At 62.2% G+C, this 16,006-nt stretch overlaps 1 protein-coding gene across 3 annotated transcripts; it reads right to left on the bottom strand.

The window, feature by feature from the left end:
• Positions 1–1,587: 1,587 nt before the first annotated feature.
• Positions 1,588–16,000, bottom strand: UBE2I (ubiquitin conjugating enzyme E2 I). Of its 3 annotated transcripts, XM_049637223.1 has the most exons (8): positions 15,449–15,984; positions 11,220–11,296; positions 10,946–11,029; positions 9,829–9,901; positions 6,020–6,129; positions 5,802–5,881; positions 3,456–3,538; positions 1,588–1,787 (listed from the first exon to the last, which is right to left on the bottom strand). In XM_049637223.1, exons 2-7 carry the CDS (start codon positions 11,283–11,285, stop codon positions 3,475–3,477), a joined length of 477 nt encoding a protein of 158 aa, XP_049493180.1. In that variant the 5' UTR covers positions 11,286–11,296; positions 15,449–15,984; the 3' UTR covers positions 1,588–1,787; positions 3,456–3,474. The 3 variants fall into 3 exon arrangements, with proteins under 3 accessions (XP_049493180.1, XP_049493179.1, XP_049493181.1); XM_049637222.1 differs by lacking the exon at positions 1,588–1,787 and having other exon boundaries at positions 2,922–3,538; positions 15,449–15,982; XM_049637224.1 differs by lacking the exons at positions 1,588–1,787; positions 3,456–3,538; positions 5,802–5,881; positions 6,020–6,129 and adding an exon at positions 8,468–9,621 and having other exon boundaries at positions 15,449–16,000.
• Between the last annotated feature and the right edge of the window lie 6 nt (positions 16,001–16,006).

The raw sequence follows: 16,006 nt of genomic DNA, 5'->3' as shown, positions 1-16,006 counted from the left end.
TCTCCTGCTCGTGCTCTCTCTCTCTCAATCAAAAATATACAAACATTAAAAATGTAAAAATAAAATCAAGTAAAATAAAATCTTAAAAAAAAAAAATACATGCTTGACCTGATGCCCTCTGGTGGCAGACCTTGGAATTGCAGGCATAGCCTTCTGGCAGTAAGGCTCCTCCCACCGCTCCCACTGGCACCGAGGCACCTGTCAGAGGCCTGCAGGGGTGGGGGTGGGAGTGGGGCAGCCTAGGAGAATTGTGGGGGCTCACCCAGGGACTTGGCCACGGCGCTGACTGCGGGAACCTGTCCCATCACCTGTGCCATCCTGGGTGCTTCTGCCAGCAGAAGAGGTGGCTCCAGGTGGGAGGGGGTCTGGCCCCTCACCTGAAATGCTGGCTCCTGGGGCCCAGTTGCCAGCACCCGCACAGGCGACGCCTGTGCAGGCTGTGCAGGACCAGGGTGGTCCTGGGCGCCAGGCCTGGCGGTGGAAGGGGAGCAGGCCCACACAGGGCTTTGCGGGTCTCTGTGAGGGAGGGCGGCCTGGCTGCAGCCCACTGTCCAGTGTCTGTCCACTGAGCCCGAGCGTCAGCTTCTGGCCCAGGGGCAGGTGTGCCGGCCCACCCCGGAGGGGGCGAAGGTCGTGTGTGACATCAGAAGGCAAAGCTGGGGGAGTTGAATACCCAGCATCACTCTGCACGATGGGGGCCCAGGTTCTGGGGCTCCAGGAGTGGGAGGGGCAGCGTTCAGGAGCGTGGTGGCAGGTCACCTGGGAAGGCAGAGACCAGGAAGGGAGGACCTAGGCCCCGGCCCTGCCAACTTCCTGGGGTCCGGACAGCAGATGGGGCCAGGTGCTCCAGCCCCTGCCCACCCCGTGGTCCTAAGCCAGCCTCCTGGGTCAGGGTCAGGGCCTCTGCAGGTGGGGGTCACAGGGTCCGGAGGTCTCTGGACGAGCCTCACAGGCCACCTTGCAGAACCCCCCCCCCCCCCCTTCTGTCTCGGCACCAGGGCCAGCCCCTCCCTGCTGGAGCAGGCTCAGACTGGTTCGAGCCAGCCCAAGTCAGCGCTCAGCCTGGCCCTCCAACCTGGCAACTCGTCGTCATGGCAACCTCAAAACGGAGGCCGCCCGTCCACAGAGCCCAACTCGAGCTGATGCGAACCAGGAGGGTTTGGGGCGGCCCAGTTAGGGAATGAGGTGGCGCTGCTCGGTAGACAGGTGTGAGCGCGCGGCACTGGCCTGGGCGGGACAGTCCAGGGAGGCCAGGGGGACTCTCGGGGACCCACAGCCCGTCTTCCGGTGGCCGGCTTGTCCCGGGAGCCCCAAGGTGGGGCTGACACGCGGTCAGGGTCTGGGCACCTGAGGACTTCGACGCCCTTTCCTGTGGAGGCCCGGCCCGGGGTCCCCAGGAGGGACACCCTCCTCCGGCGCCAAGGGTCAGCACGGGATGTGTTCCCTGCCTTCGCTGCCCTCGCCTGGTCCCAGCGGGGACGACAGAGGGGACCAGCGCCCACCCCCCCCACGCCCCCCCGCGCGAACCACCGAGGGTCTGACTCGAGGCCAGCGGTGGGGCAGCCCGCGTGGCACAGGGCAGGAAAGGACACAGCCTGCAGGCAGCACTTGTGGAAATGTTTTAATTAGAGGATTCTCAGATACAGTGGTTAACGTATTGCCCACAATTCCTTACTAAGTATCAGGCGCCTCATGCCGGGAACAGGCTCTTCCCTCACAGCAGAAACAGGACGGGCACAGTCCCTCCTTCCCCCGTTACAAGAGTTACATCTTCGTTAAGCCAAGGACTGTGGCACAAGAGGACATTTCATTAGTCGAAGTCATGACAATTTGCTAGAAACATCGATTACTTCAGAATGCTTTAACTAGAAAATATATTGAATTTCCATATATATTAACCATATACACGTGTGGCTATTACTAAGTGTAGTTGAGTCATTACAAAATAAGACATTCTGGGAGAGGCTTCGCACACACACGACCCGGCTGGGTCCCCCGGGGGGCCCTCCGCATTAGAAAAATACATCGCCAACAGCAAGCGTCGAGCTCAGCTACGTGTCCAGCCGAGCAAGCGAGCAAGGCACTGGGACCGCGGGGCCACGCAGGAGCTGTGGACGGGGGCCTCACGCTCCCCCCCCCCCCCAACCCACTGCCATCCTGCTGCCTGGCGAGTCGAGGTGCCCTTCCTGACCGAGGGCCCTGGCCCCTTCGGGGACCCGTCTGGCCCGGCCGGGTCCCTGCACCGGAGCCACACAGGTGAGCCGGCCGGGAAGGCGAGGCCAGCCGGCGCAGGGCAGGCTCCGGGCCTCCCGTCTACTCCGCACCGTGCTCCCTGGGACCAGGAGGCCAAGGCCCCACCTTGCTGGCACCAGGCCCCGGGGTACTGGGCCTGTCCCCCTCTGCTCCGCGGCACCTCCCGGCTGGGGCCAAGTGAGCAGGTGGCCAGCTCTGGAAGCTGCGCGGCAGGCTCAGCTTCTGGGGTGCTTTCTGAGAACAGCCCTTCAGGAAAAAGGAAGCGCCCGCGCACAGTGGCCTCGGACCTGCCTCCGGGGCATCCTGACGCCCAGGACCCCCCCAGGCAGGGTTCCGGCCAGTGCCCGCGCACGGTCCTCCCTGGGGCCCGGAGGACCTCGGACCGGCCGGTGCCAGCTCCGGGAGGCTCCGGACGCCAGTTCCGCCCTGACCAGACCCGCCCTCTGAGGAGCGCAGAGACCCGGGGTCGGGAGACAACCCCCGGGCACACACCTCCTCACACACCTCCTCGTACACGGCGCTCCTCACAGGGCCCGGGCCGAGCGCCGCGCGGGTCCAGGCGCAGCCGAGCACGGCAGCGAGCTGGGCGCCGGCGGCCTGCAGCCGCGTGGGGGGCCGGGCCCCGCGAGGCCGCCTCCTCACGCTCTTAATGACGATAATGCCACGAAAACCTTTATATAAACAGTTTATTTACTCTAAACAGCAACACAGACAAAACGCCATATAGACACAAAGGAAGTGATGCGGGAACGAGACGCCGGCTGACTTTGGATCTGAGGCTCGTAAGCAACACAACCCAGGGTGCGCGGAGACCGAGGCGGGAGGGAGGCCAGCTGAGGCCGGGCGTAGCTCTACACTGTGGGAAGCATGCCTGCATCCGCGAGCAAAGGAAACTAGGAAACTAGCTCCTCGGGGCTCATCGAAGTATAAAAGTTTATAATTTTACAGCAGTTGAAATACTGACATCAATATTAAAATAAAAGCAAGTTTTACATAACAATCAAAAATACAAAAGACTGAAGGAAGAGACCCTGTATGAAAAACCGGGCAATTCAGCGAGTCGAGGACTGTGTACCGGTGGCGGAAATGGAAAGTGGCGCCCGCCCAACCCTCCCCAGGCGACTAGTAATTGAACAGAGCAACGTTAGGTTTGCAAAAATGTTGTAAACAAGTTCTTGCCAGACCAATCCCTTCCTTCTTACGCTGCCACGCGGTCGCCGCTTATGAAGGTGCAAACTTCTTGGCCTGTGCTCGAACCCTCTTCTCATACTCCACTCTGTTTTGGCTGAGAAGGTCAAGAGAGAGACACGTCAGCAGGTGCAGCCCCCTCGGGGGCCCAGGGCCGGGAGGGCTCGGAGGGCGGCTCGCGGTCAGGAAGGCCTGGGGCGGGGTGGGGGTGGGGGGAGGCATCGAAGTTTACGAGTCTGACCGGCCACCGGCACCTCCTCTCGGTTTGAAACCATAGCGACGGTTCTGGAGAGAGAACCCAGACTGCCGGGCACCACTCTGCTGGCCAGGCGGACAGGACTTGGTGCCGGTTTCCCCACGGGGCTCCAGGGGACCGCCATGACCTCCAGGGCTGGGCTGGGCTGGGCTGGGCTGGTCTGGGACCCCCCCCCCCCCCAGGAGCAGAGGCACAGCACGCGTCCAGCGGGGACGCACCTGGGAGTGTGCAGTGCTCTCCGGAAGAGAGGGGTCCCTCCAAGCCGTGCTCTCCACAAGCGTGCCTCTCAGGGCGCTGCTCTGGGTCGCCTGTGGCCCAGGCCCCGGGGTGTGCGGGGGCTCCCAGGGTGGAGGGACAAAGGGCCATGAGAGCCGAGGAGTCGAGGCCACAGGACAAGCCTCTGTTGCTGGGCCACGCCACGTGAGCTCCCACCCCAGCCAATAGCCCGGCCTGGCCCCGGGGCCCCCCGAATGGAGGCAGCTGCCTAGGGGGCTCTGGAAGGAGCTAGAAGGCAGTCAAGTCAGCTCTCAAGTGCTCCAGCGCACGCCGCTGGCGGGAGAAATCGTAGAAGACGAGGGGTGGCGTGACGGGCAGCCAGGAGCCCGGGCCCCACGGGGACGACCCTCAGCGGTCCCAGGCGAGCGGCCGCCCACCCTGCAGCACCTGCTGCTGCCCCGGCAGCTATGGACACAGGCACGGAAAGGCCGCCTCTCACAAGTGGCACCATGGCGCCCGTGGCCACCACCGGCCACAGCAAACATCACCCCTGCAACGAGGTGCACGCCAGGACCGGCAGCAAGTTCTTTGAAGGCCACAGAGACCTTGGCTTTGCAGACCACTTGGTCTGTCGTGAGAACTCTGCGTGTACTGTCATGAGTGGCCTCACAGAGGCCTGGGCCAGCAGGCCGCTGCAGACAGAGGTCGTGGTGACCTCGCACAGCGCCCGGCCGGGGGCGGAGAGCAGGGGGACGCATCTCATGAGCCACTGGCACACAGCTGCCAAGGGACCACGTGACCTCCAGCCGAGCCACGGCGGGAACACGCCCCTGGGGATGCGGGCCTCGCCCCGCCTGGGCCTAGGGACCTGAGCCATCAACTGCAAGCTCCTGCCCGCAGGCAGGCATCGGACGTCTAGCCTGCTGCTCGGGGCGGCCAGAGAACGGTCCTGCCCTCGGCTTTCACCCTCTGCACCCACGGCTTCCCGAAATGTCCCCTGGAAGGAACACGTCCCTGCCTGACCTCTACCCCGTATGCTAGCCCTGCAGGTCCCAGAGCCCCGCTCCAGGCCTAAGCCCCACCTCCCAGACCAGCGGGGAAGCTGGCTGGCAGGGCCAGGGGATGCCGGACCCCACAAGCAGGAGGCCTCTGCCCTGCTAACAATCCAGCCAGGCTCACAGCACCAGGTTTCAACTTGTCGCCCACCCTAAGACACACCTGGCCTTTCTCCCTCGGCACAGGTGGTAGACACTGGCCCACGGGACTCACCGGCCACCACAGTGCCACACAGGGAAGGGCTACTCCTCGATGGCCCACACGCAGGCCCAGGAGGGTGTGGGAAACAGGGAGGGCCACAGGAGAGCCGTGACGCGAGATCTGGGGCCTGGGGAGCTGCGCTACTGGAAACGCCTCCTTTGGCAACCGCACCTGGGGGCCCTTTCCTCTGCGCCGGACTGAGATTCACCAAACGCATGGTCTGCCCAGCCACAGCTTCTCAGGCACAAAGTGGCCAACAGAGGCCCATGTCACCTGACCTTCACCTCCTGCCACGCCCCACCCCGCCCAACAATACCGTGGCCACGCCAGCCTTCGCTCACCCGTTCTTGCCCACCACAGGCCCTTTGCACCTGCAGCTCCTGCTGCCTACAGGGCCTGTCCTGGTTGCTTCCTGGCCTCAGACGCTTCCCCGGCGGCCTCACTCGGTCTCCCCGTTACAGCTGGTGTCTCACGGCCTTTCGCGAAGGTTGCCGGGAGTGGCAGGAACTGTTCTCCCACCCACAGCCAGCCTGCGGCTCCCCCTTCTTACGGGCTGCCCGGACCAGACTTCCGGGGAAACGCATGCAGGCCAGCGAGTGGCCACACCAAGCAGCGCCAGACCGCTACTAACCAGTAAATCGTGTAGGCCTCTGCTTGAGCTGGGTCCTGGATATTTGGTTCATTTAGAAGTTCCTGTATTCCTAACAAGATCTGTGTGAGAGACAAGAGAACACAGGGGTCAGCGGTTTGAAAGGCAAGCTTTTCTGGCACATCGGCCTCGGCCTCAGATAAAGACCACAGGCCTCTGGCCCCACGGGAAGGCTGAGGCCAGCACCCTGCATGCCGTACCTGCTTGATCGTGATGGCCGGCCTCCAGTCCTTGTCCTCCTCGAGGATGGACAGGCACACTGTGCCCGAAGGGTACACGTTCGGGTGAAACAGCGGTGGTTCAAACTTGCCTGGACCACAGGGAAGAAGGAAACGTGTTTCTGGCGGCAGCGGTCGTCTGGCAGGATGATGCAGTCTCCCTGCACCAGGGCGACCTGCTGCCACCAGGCATTTGGCGAAGGACGGTGGCCGTGAGGTGGCAGTAGGTGGGGGGCGGGGCAGGCGTGCACCTTTCCCGGGCTGGGAGGCGAAGCCATGTGCTCGCCCGGACCCTGCCTCCTGACAGTGGGCGGACGGAGCCGAGTCCTGGGCATCCCCACCCCTCATGTCCCTCCCCAAGTCAGCACAGCAGGTGAGGACGGTCCTGGGGGGACAGCTGAGGGCAGAAACTCGGAGGCCCTTCCAAACAAGTGGCCATTTTCAAAGCACATCATTCTGCTCCAAAAAGAACGGCTCTTAGGATCCCATTTTCTTTCTTTTAAAAAACAAAAGTTCCTTCTTTCTAAAAAACGAACACACGTAGGAAATCCTACAACAGAGAAGAGCAAGAAAACTGCCTCAAGCTCCCCGGGGACCGTTCACCACAGCTGACAGGGTAGGGCGTTCCTCTCTGCTTATCCGGGCACCGTCCCCTCTTCTCTTCACTTAAAAACGTTAATTACGCCCTGAAAAGTACGATGGGTCTCACGCAGCTCGACGGAACTCCCGAACCACCACCACCACCCGGAGTCTCCCAGAGACTCCCCCCGGGCCACCAGGGTCCAGCCTGCGCCCTCCCGGCCCTGCGCTCGCGGGTCATGCGCGCCGATGTCCACGTGACGCCGCCAGTCCATCCGGCCCCGAGGAGGTGCTGCCCACCGCCAGCTCCCACTGCTTCACGATCCCAGACCCCCGGCAGCCTCACGGAGGTCAGCCGTCCCTGGGGACTCCGGACGGCGAGCACCTTCACTCACTGTGACGCACCGGCCGCTTCTTGGAGAAACTCCCGGCCACGTCTCCCGCCCGTTAATCCCGTCTGTCTCCTGACTTGTGGGCGTGCTGCACACCTTCTGGCTCGAGCCCCCGCAGGAAGGGCTCTCGGGAACCTGCTCCCGCCCCGAGCACGCCTTTCTGCTCTTTGAATTCAGCTTCTTCCTCAGCACAAGTCCCTGATTTTAATTTCATCTGGGCGGTCAATCTCTTTTCTCACCTAGGAAAGCACAGCCCTGGCGGGCACGGCCTCGCCCAAGCCCCTGTCCCCGACTTCTGCTCACCGCTGGCTTCCTCCAGTCAGAGAAGCCCCTGCCGAGACCCCCTCCGCCGCAGGGCCGGCCGCTGACTTCCTGTGCGGCTCTGCTCTTCCGCATCACGTTGGGAGACGCCCCGTGTCAGGTACTTGCAGGCCCTTCCCTCCGGCTGCTGTAGACTGTCCCCCAACGTTTACCCATTCTTCTTTTTTGGATTTTTTTTAATGTCGGAGAGAATGAGGGCTGCCTGGGTGGCTCAGCTGGGTAAATGTCTGACTTCGGCTCAGGTCACGATCTTGTGGTTCGTGGGTTTGAGCCCTGCGTCGGGCTCTGTGCCGACAGCTCAGAGCCTAGAGCCTGTTTTGGATTCCGTGTCTCCCCCTCTCTCTGCCCCTCCCCTGCTCGTGCTCCATCTCTCTCTGTCAAAAATAAGCGTTAAAGTTTGACAGAGTGAGCGAGCAGAGGGAGGGGCAGAGAGAGGAGAAGCAGACTCCATGCTGTCGATGCAATCCCAGCAGAAATCAAGAGTCGGAGCTTAACTGACTGGGTCCCGGGGGTTCCCCCGCCCATCTTTGGATCGGGGACACTTGGCTGCCTCCAGCTTCTGGCCATTACAGATGGGGCTGCCGTGACCAAGCTGGTCCCCACCTGTGGTGAGTGCGCGTGCGCGTCTGCTGAACGCTCACTTGAGCAGAGCAGCCGGGTCCTGGAGAGACCCAAGTTCAGCTTCCGCGGACTCAGGGGACAGCTCTCCAGGGGAAGCGGTGCAAATCCGCACCTGCGGTGGGGTCTGAGGGCCCCGTTGCTCCGCCCCTCTGTGGGGGAGGACGTCGGCACCTCTTCCCACGCTGCGGGCACAAGAGGGGACAGCCTCCCGTGTGGCCCGACAGCGCCTGCGGTTTCCTTACTGATGTGCCGACGCCCTTTGCGCTTCAGGGTCACTGCTGGGGGGGGGGGGGGGGGGGGGAGGGCGTGTGCTCCCATGTCTCTCCCTCACTGGCTTCTCCTGGTGAACACGTGGTCTCAGTGTGACGTAGCCCCGTTAGCAATGTTCTGCCTACGGGGCCAAAGCACTGTCTGTGCCTCGCTGCTGAAATCTACCAACCTTCTTCTAGAAGCCGCACTGTTCCTTCTTTCCACTGGACGTCAAGATTCATCTGGAGGGCTACCTAGCGTCGGGGGGGGGGGGGGGGGGATATTCCTGTCTCCTCCGCAGGGATACTCTGTGGGCCCGGTCCCTTCGCCGGACTAGCCTTGCGCCCGTGTCACAAACACGTGGCACGTGTGGCCTCTGCCAGGCAGGCCTGCGTCCCACTCACCGAGTCCCCGTAGCAGGTCTGTCCGTTTACATCTTGCCCATCCTGCTGACGGGTGTGGGTGCCCGTGGACCGACGCGCCTCAGCCCCGGCCTCCCCGACCACTCCCGGCACTCTAAGGGCCGCGGCTACTCTCCGTGCTCCTGACTTCTAGAATCTGTGTGACGATTTCCACAAAAACTTCCACACTTGGATTTGATACTATTGTAAACGGTCGGGGTCAAACACTTCCGTTTGTTGCAATTACGTTGAAAATAGGTTTTTGCAGGTTAATCCTTTATTGCACAACCTTACCAAAAAGATCTAAAAAGAAAGGCGAGACCATCTGCAGCCCGTCTTCCCTTCCCGCTCTTCGGCTGGGATTTTTGTTCTTGCCTTGTCAAGTCCGCTTGGAATTCAGGTATCAAGCTGAACACAAGTGACGAAAGCAGCCGTGACCAGTCTCGTTTCTTAATCAGAGCTACTATTCAACGCAATACCTCCACGCGGCAGAAACAATTCAAACAGCAAAGAACCAGCCAAATGAAAAGTCTCCATCCCAGTGGTCACCCTGCTAATTATCCATGTTGAAAACTCTTCTGCTAGATGCCGTTATGACGGAAAACGTTCTTCTACCTTTTCGAGTTACTAACCCAAGCGTAGATGTTTACGTATAGCCGTTCCCGGTGGCCACGTGCTGTGCGGGACACTTCTCCACACACTGAGGCACGCCTTAACTCATTTAATTAACCAACCACGGACCGGCTTCGGTGGTTTCCAGCTGCAAGCGGGGAGGAATCTGGTGCTCCTCCCGTCCCGAGTCTCACGAAAGTGCACTTCGATGACATAACCGTAGCACGACGTTAAAGACAGCCTTGGCCTTTTCTTCCCACGGCCTTCTCCGGAGACTTATCCATCCAGGCGGCACGCGGCCAACAAGTTGGATGTGGAGTGTTAATAAACGGGCACGGTGACAACGGGTCGGGGAAGGAAACCCTCCGAGAGGTGGGGTTCCGGACCGTGGTCCTTGTGACGCCCATCCCTAGCGAGGGCAGACAGTGGTGGCACCTTATCCCCGACAGGGACTGAGGGCCAGGAGCCTCCCGGTGGATCACAGCCGGCACCCGAGACTACGCCCGCCACGTGCACCTGGCTCCAGTCCGCGGCCTCCAGGGGTCAGAGCCCCCGGGGCCGCCGCACGGCGAACGTGGGGAAGCAGACGGAGTCGCGAGGGCTTCGCTCTACTTACATTTTGGGGGTGAGGATGGGTAGTCGTCCTTGAAAAGCATGCGCAGTTTAAACAAGCCTCCTTCCCACGGGGTCTGCGGGGAAACGAACGTGCAGTCAGGCGTGCCGCCGGCCTCCGCCGCGGGCTGAGCCCAGGAGGAACGGGCCTCTGCCGCATGCCCCCAGCACCGCCCCACAAACCGACCGGCTGTCCCCACGACGGGACCGCGGGGGCTGCCACGGGCCCTGAGGGGGCCGGAAAGAGCCATCCCCGGAGAGGAGCGTGGTGGGAGCTGGGCTTCTGGGAAGACGGGCGGGGGCCGGTAGGCCACCCCCCCCGTGACCCAGGATCGGGGGTCAGGATCTCCACCTGAGCGGCCCCTGTCGCCAGCTCCACCAGCACAGCCCTCCCCAGCCTCCTCTGGGAGGGACAAGGCCACGGCGCACCTGCCTCGGCCTCAGACGATGGGCCGAGAACGGGCTTAGCAAAGGCAGAGGTGCGGGCCCCGCCCTCCACGGAGCCGTGACAAACGGAGAATGCAAACCACATCGTCCGAGGACAAAGCTGAGTCCTAATCCTGCCAGCTTAGCATCGGGCGAGGAGGCTGTCAGGAAGCACCAGGCTGAGCTCACGCAAACGCCACGCCATGGGTGGAGGGACGTGGCGGCAATAAGGCGATAAGGCCTGGGCGTAACCAGGACACCTCAGAGGTCTCCTCTCGGCTTTGGGGTCACCCAGAAAGAGCCGGATGTGGGGCTGCTGGAGACCCTGACTCCCAAATGCTTCAAATACGCTAGCCCTGACTGGACCCCCCCGCTACCTGCCCCAGGCTCAAAGACCGCCAGGTCGAGCGTCACTATATCCTGGCTACTTCAGCTGCAGCGGGTTTGAAGGACAAACGGGAAGGCCCTTCCTTCCGTCTGGGCCCTTCTCCAGCGTGTCCCAAGGCTCCTCTTCCCTGAACACGCAGCAGGGTCTGGCCCCCGGGCTCGGTGGGGGTACCACACCCAGCCCCTCCTGCAACACAGCTCCTTCTTTCTGAATTAAAGCTGACTGGTGGGGGAGGAGGGGAATCACCTGTCACCCCAACCCTGTCCCCTCCCCCGGAGAAGCAGGTCAGCAGAGTGGCGCCCCTTACCCCTTTCTTCCCGGGAATGGCGCACTCCCAGTTCATGAGGTTCATCGTGCCATCGGGGTTTTTTGTTGGGACAGCCACAAAGCCCTGAGAGAAAACAACCACACAGGCACATCAACGCCCCGGCATCTCATTCCTCCTGCTCGCACAACAGTCCTGAGACTCCCAAGGGCACCCTGCACAGAGTGTGTAACAGAGCAGGCGTGATGGGGTTCCCGGGTTCCACCGGGGGAAACCGCCCCCCCCCCGCTACGCACAGAAATAAAGCTTTCCTTACAAACGGGTGGTCCTTTCTCCAGGCTTTCCTCTCCTGGGCCAGTCTGCTGAGGGCGATCCCCGACATGTTCAAAGTCCCTGCAAGAAACCAGGCAGAGCACGCGGTTAGGACAGGCAGAGTGCAGGAGCCGTCCGCCCCTCCCCTCGCTCACCCAGCTTGACACAGACCGGGCTCCCAGCAAACCGCCCAGCCTGGAGTCTGCCCTGGGCATCACGTCCCCAAGGGCCGACCCCGGCCTCCTCCCACAGGCGGCTCTCCAGGAAAGAGGGAGCCAGGATGCTCCGGAGACCCAGAACACCTCCACGTGGGGCCCCTTCCCTGTGAACATCCCACCCCCAGGGGCCACGGCACAGGCCTAGGTATGTGCGGTGCAGGAAGGGTTCACCAGCATTCCCAGCAGACGCCCGCACACCTGTCCTGCCCTCTTGTCACACTGCAGAGGGCTGCAGCGACAGGGTTCCCACCGTCAGTCTCCACAGGAAAGGCAAGGACTCGGTGGGGATGTCCAGAGCACTGCCTGAGGACCGGGGGGCGGGGCCAGGGCAGTGGCAGACCACTCCCCTCTGCCAATGCAGAGATTGGGGGTGGGGGGCATCACGCCCCCGGTGTAGAATCAGGGGCTCACAATTTAGATTCAGGTCTGGCCAAGAGAGTAACTCTTATTCTTGAAACCAACCGAGTAGAAAGGTGCCCCAGGTCAGACAGCAAGCCCACCGCGTTGTGCACAAATCCCTAGACTGCAACTGGCCCACAGCACCCGACCCTTCTCCATCCCCCCTGCTTTCTCACCCCACCGCACCTCCCCATCCACTGGCACTCCACGAACATCAGAGAGATCAGGGCTCTTCTCCCATTTACTTCGGGAAAGTCAGCGGGGGTGGGGGGGTGGCCAGCAGGACCCAGGAACCCCTGGGGAGAAGACGCCCGGGCAGGCCCAGAGGTAGGCAGTCTGCCCGCTGGGCCTGCCAGTCCCAGGAGTGCTGCGGGAGTGGGTTGCTCAGAGTCCCGCTTCTGGGTGTCAGGTCCCTCAGCACCTCCAGACCACAGACCCCCAAGGCCTGGTGCCTTCAGGGTCCCCACTAGTGGCCCAGAGCCCCACCTACCCCCGCCATCCGCTTGGCTCACGCTCCCTGCGGGGAGAGCTGCCTCTCAGGGTCTCCAGGGCGCTGCTCACCCCGCACAGCCTAAGAGGCCGGAGCCCCAACTTCCCTCTACCCTCAGAGGTCACTAACCTTGCTAGAGAATTTGGCCTTAAGTCTGTCTTCAAAGTCCACGGAAACATAAACAAGGCTTTAATGAGACAAAAAGGGAGTCCCCTGGCCTGTCCCGACCCTCAGCCCCTCAGCCTTCCAAGGAGAGCGCCTCCTCTCTGCTCTTGTGGGTGAAAGGACCACACCTCACGTTCCTGAGGACAACAGGGGCACCCTCCACCGGGTTCAGAACCACCTTCCAGCCACGACAATGCATGACAACGCATGAAACCAGCCCTGCCTCCCGGCTCAGGCTCACCCACCGCTCCCGGGGCTCGACACAGACTCGGGACGACCAGAAGTGAAGATCCAGAAGGTAACGTGCCTGTTAAGCATGGAGCCTCAACTCGAACCCGGCTCACGTCCCCCTCTGCCTTCCGGGGGACGGCCTCCTCTCGGCTGCTGCCACCACCCACCCGTCGGCTACGCCTGTGCAAACCCCCCCGCCCGGCTCAGGCTGACCCTCACCCGCCTCAGCAACCCAATCCAAATCACACCCTTCACCCCCGCCACCCCGCCGGCGCGCGGGAGCGGTTAGGCCACCAGCTCAGCAGAGGCAGGCCCGGGTGGTGGTGTCACCTGGGTGCGTGTCAGAAACGAACGTCCTCAGGCCCCGTGGCCATGAGTCGGGAACTCTGGGTGGGGCCCAGCACTACAGGTTCGGGAGGCTCTTGGACAACTGTGTTCCCAGGAAAGGGGCAGGAGGGGCCTGGGCATCAGCACCGCAGCCTCCGGGGTCATCCATGGGCCCGGGTCTCAGGAAGCCGGCTGAGGTGTGACAGACACACCACCAGACCAATCAGATGGGGTCCAGTACTAAGAAAGTTTATTTCTGTTATCGTAAGAAAAAGCAAAAGTCAAAAAGCAAAGTCCTCCACTCAGGAAACTGTCAGCATGACGTGACCAACGGGCTGAACCCCGGCCACCACCTCAGGCTGTGGCACTGACCCCAGAACACCTTGTAAATGGGCTCCAACCTTCCCTGACTGCAAAATTAAGTCCAAAATAGACAGCACCATGCTGGGACCCCAACCAGAACTCCTCTCTGTCACCGCTCCGTCCCAGGGCTCCGGCCTGCCCTCTTCCTTCCCCGTCCCTGTGCAGACCTGACTGCCAGGAGCACGGTGCTATGGGGGTTTGGGACCTCGAAGGGCAACACCTGGGGGACCTCCTTCACTGGACAGCACACCTGTCTGGAATATTTGTTTGGGACAGAGGCAGAGGCCCAGGGAGCACGACAAGGCGGGGGCAATGATCCCGAAGACGAGGACCTGGGCTTGCATGAGGTGGACGGAGTACCCTCAGGGAGCCAGGGCACAGGGGAGCACAGCCCAGTCTGTCTTTAAGGTGCTCTCTGGCCAGAGGCCGGCAGGGACCCTGACACCTGAAAATCTTCACTTCCCCAAGTTTCTCAAACCCTTCACCTCAACGGGCTCTTTTGCATGGAACCTGACCCGGCACCAAGCTGGGTCAGTGGAAATGCCCTTCTCTGCAGAAGCCCTGAGGGCACGGGACACTCTGGACTCTCAATCAAGTGCCCGCGGCCCCATGCCCCCCACCGTCCTCGGAGTGATCACTGTGGCCCCCCCCCCCCCCCCCCCGGGAGGACAGCACAAGTAGGCAGGACGCTTCTGCAGAATTAACCCACACAGAGCTTCGGTGACCGAAGGCATGCGAGGTCCCCAGTGAGTCTGAGCTCAGCCAGGCAACAAAACAGGTCTGTGAAACCACAGGTCAGGGCTCCCCACAGCGAGGAGCCATGGACACCGACAATCCGGGCACTCTGGAGGGGCTGCGATGGGGCCGGGCCAGGGGGGCGACCCTGAGTGCCGTCTTCTGGCTCACCGCGGGTCACAACCCTGCCACGGGCCACCTCTTCTGCCCTGAAGAGCAGCCAGAGTCACCTAGTCCTAGGGCCTGGCTGCATGTGCTTGTCCCGGTTTGTGGAAGGTAAAGAGGGCTGGGCCCACCAAAGTCCCTGCAGCCCCCTCCTCGGGGGTGGCTGGTGGACCCGGACTGGGCACCAAACTCGGTTTGTGCCATCGGGTCGCAGAGCCTCAGGTGCCCACCTGCACTGTCCCAGGCAGAGACCTGGTGCTTCCACTCCCACTGGCCTCCTGCCTCCAGGACAAAGCAGCCAGTTTGTTACATTTTAACCACAGCGCGGATCCATTCATTCAGAGTCCCAAATCCACCCACCAAGCTAAGAGAGCCTTTTCCGCAGCTTTAGGTGTCAGGAGAGCGCCTCAGAGCAGCAGGCAGGAGCCGGGGAAGCACAACCTGGCACTACTAGTCACAGCCTGAGGGACCAGACGCCAGCCTGCCACCTGCCTCCAGGGCTCCCACTGTGGGCTGCACCGGAATGTGCTCTTCTCAGATCCCGATCTGCTACCGGAGGGCACAGAGCTGAGCACCTCCATCCTCAACTTTCCCAACAAAATGGGGGAAGGCACTAGGAGCCCACAGGCTGGCCCAGGAGGAAGCAGATTACGGATGGGAAGCTGTGGACCACCTTTTCCCACGCCCTGGGGGTGGGGTGGGGCAGGAAACTCGGCGCACCTGACACAGGTGCCTGCGGAGGCTGCGCTTCCCTGCTGTCTCCCAACACAGCTCCCAGGACCCCGAAGCAAGGTCCCTAATGCCAGGACTCACCGGACAAAGGTCCAACAGCAAGAAGAACTCATCCCTAACCTCCCCCGCTGCCAAAGACCAGAGCAAAGCGAGACAAATTCAGGATCCATCTTCCTTTTCGGTGAAGCTGACGCTCTACCCAAAAGCCACCTTTTAAGTGTTTCCTTAAGAGCGAGAAACACTTAGGACTACAGACTTCCAAAACAAACAAAAGGACAACTTCACAAACCGAGGAACCGAGTACATTTTCAAACTACACCAGCCGAACCAAGTGGTACCGATCTCGGGGCAGCTGCAGGCCACGATCAGGAGCCCGGCTAACCATCCCCTTCGCTTCCTCCTACTCACGTTAACTACCAGTTCCGACCTCCGTTCGATGGCTACAAAGCAACCGCATACGAAAACTCTCCCTCGAGCGCAGCGCTAACGTCAGGGAGGGATCCCACCAACTGCAAGGGGAGCTCTTCAGAGACACAAGAAAACTCAGACTGTTTTGGTTTCTCGACCCCCGCCAAACGAGCCGGCGATGTTGCAATCCCCTACTTTCAACTCTTTCTGCCGTGCACGCTCGCCCCAGCTGCCAGGCGCCACAGGTCTGTGTGCAGACCGTGACCCCGGAAACGAATTTCCCTGGGGCGGAGAAGAGCCCCGGCGGCGGGGCGGCCCAGGCTCGCGTCCCTGTCAACAGCGGCCGCTGCCAGCAGCACCTCGGGGACGCCGCCGAGCACGCGCCAGGGGGCCGTTCTCTCGGCTCCCGAACGGGGCGCGCGGCGGGGGGCCGAGGGGCCGGCCCGACGCGACCCCAGGCCCGGGACCGAGGCCGCACGCCCGTAGCTCCGAGGAGGACCGGTTCCGGGGAGCGGGGCCTGCCCGGGGCGGGGGCGCGGGGCAGGGCCGGGGGTGAAG

This window comes from Panthera uncia, chromosome E1, assembly GCF_023721935.1.
Source record: "Panthera uncia isolate 11264 chromosome E1, Puncia_PCG_1.0, whole genome shotgun sequence".
Taxonomy (NCBI): Eukaryota; Metazoa; Chordata; class Mammalia; order Carnivora; family Felidae; genus Panthera; species Panthera uncia.
Note: the sequence above shows the minus strand (reverse complement) of the source record. Positions and strands in the feature narration are given on the sequence as shown.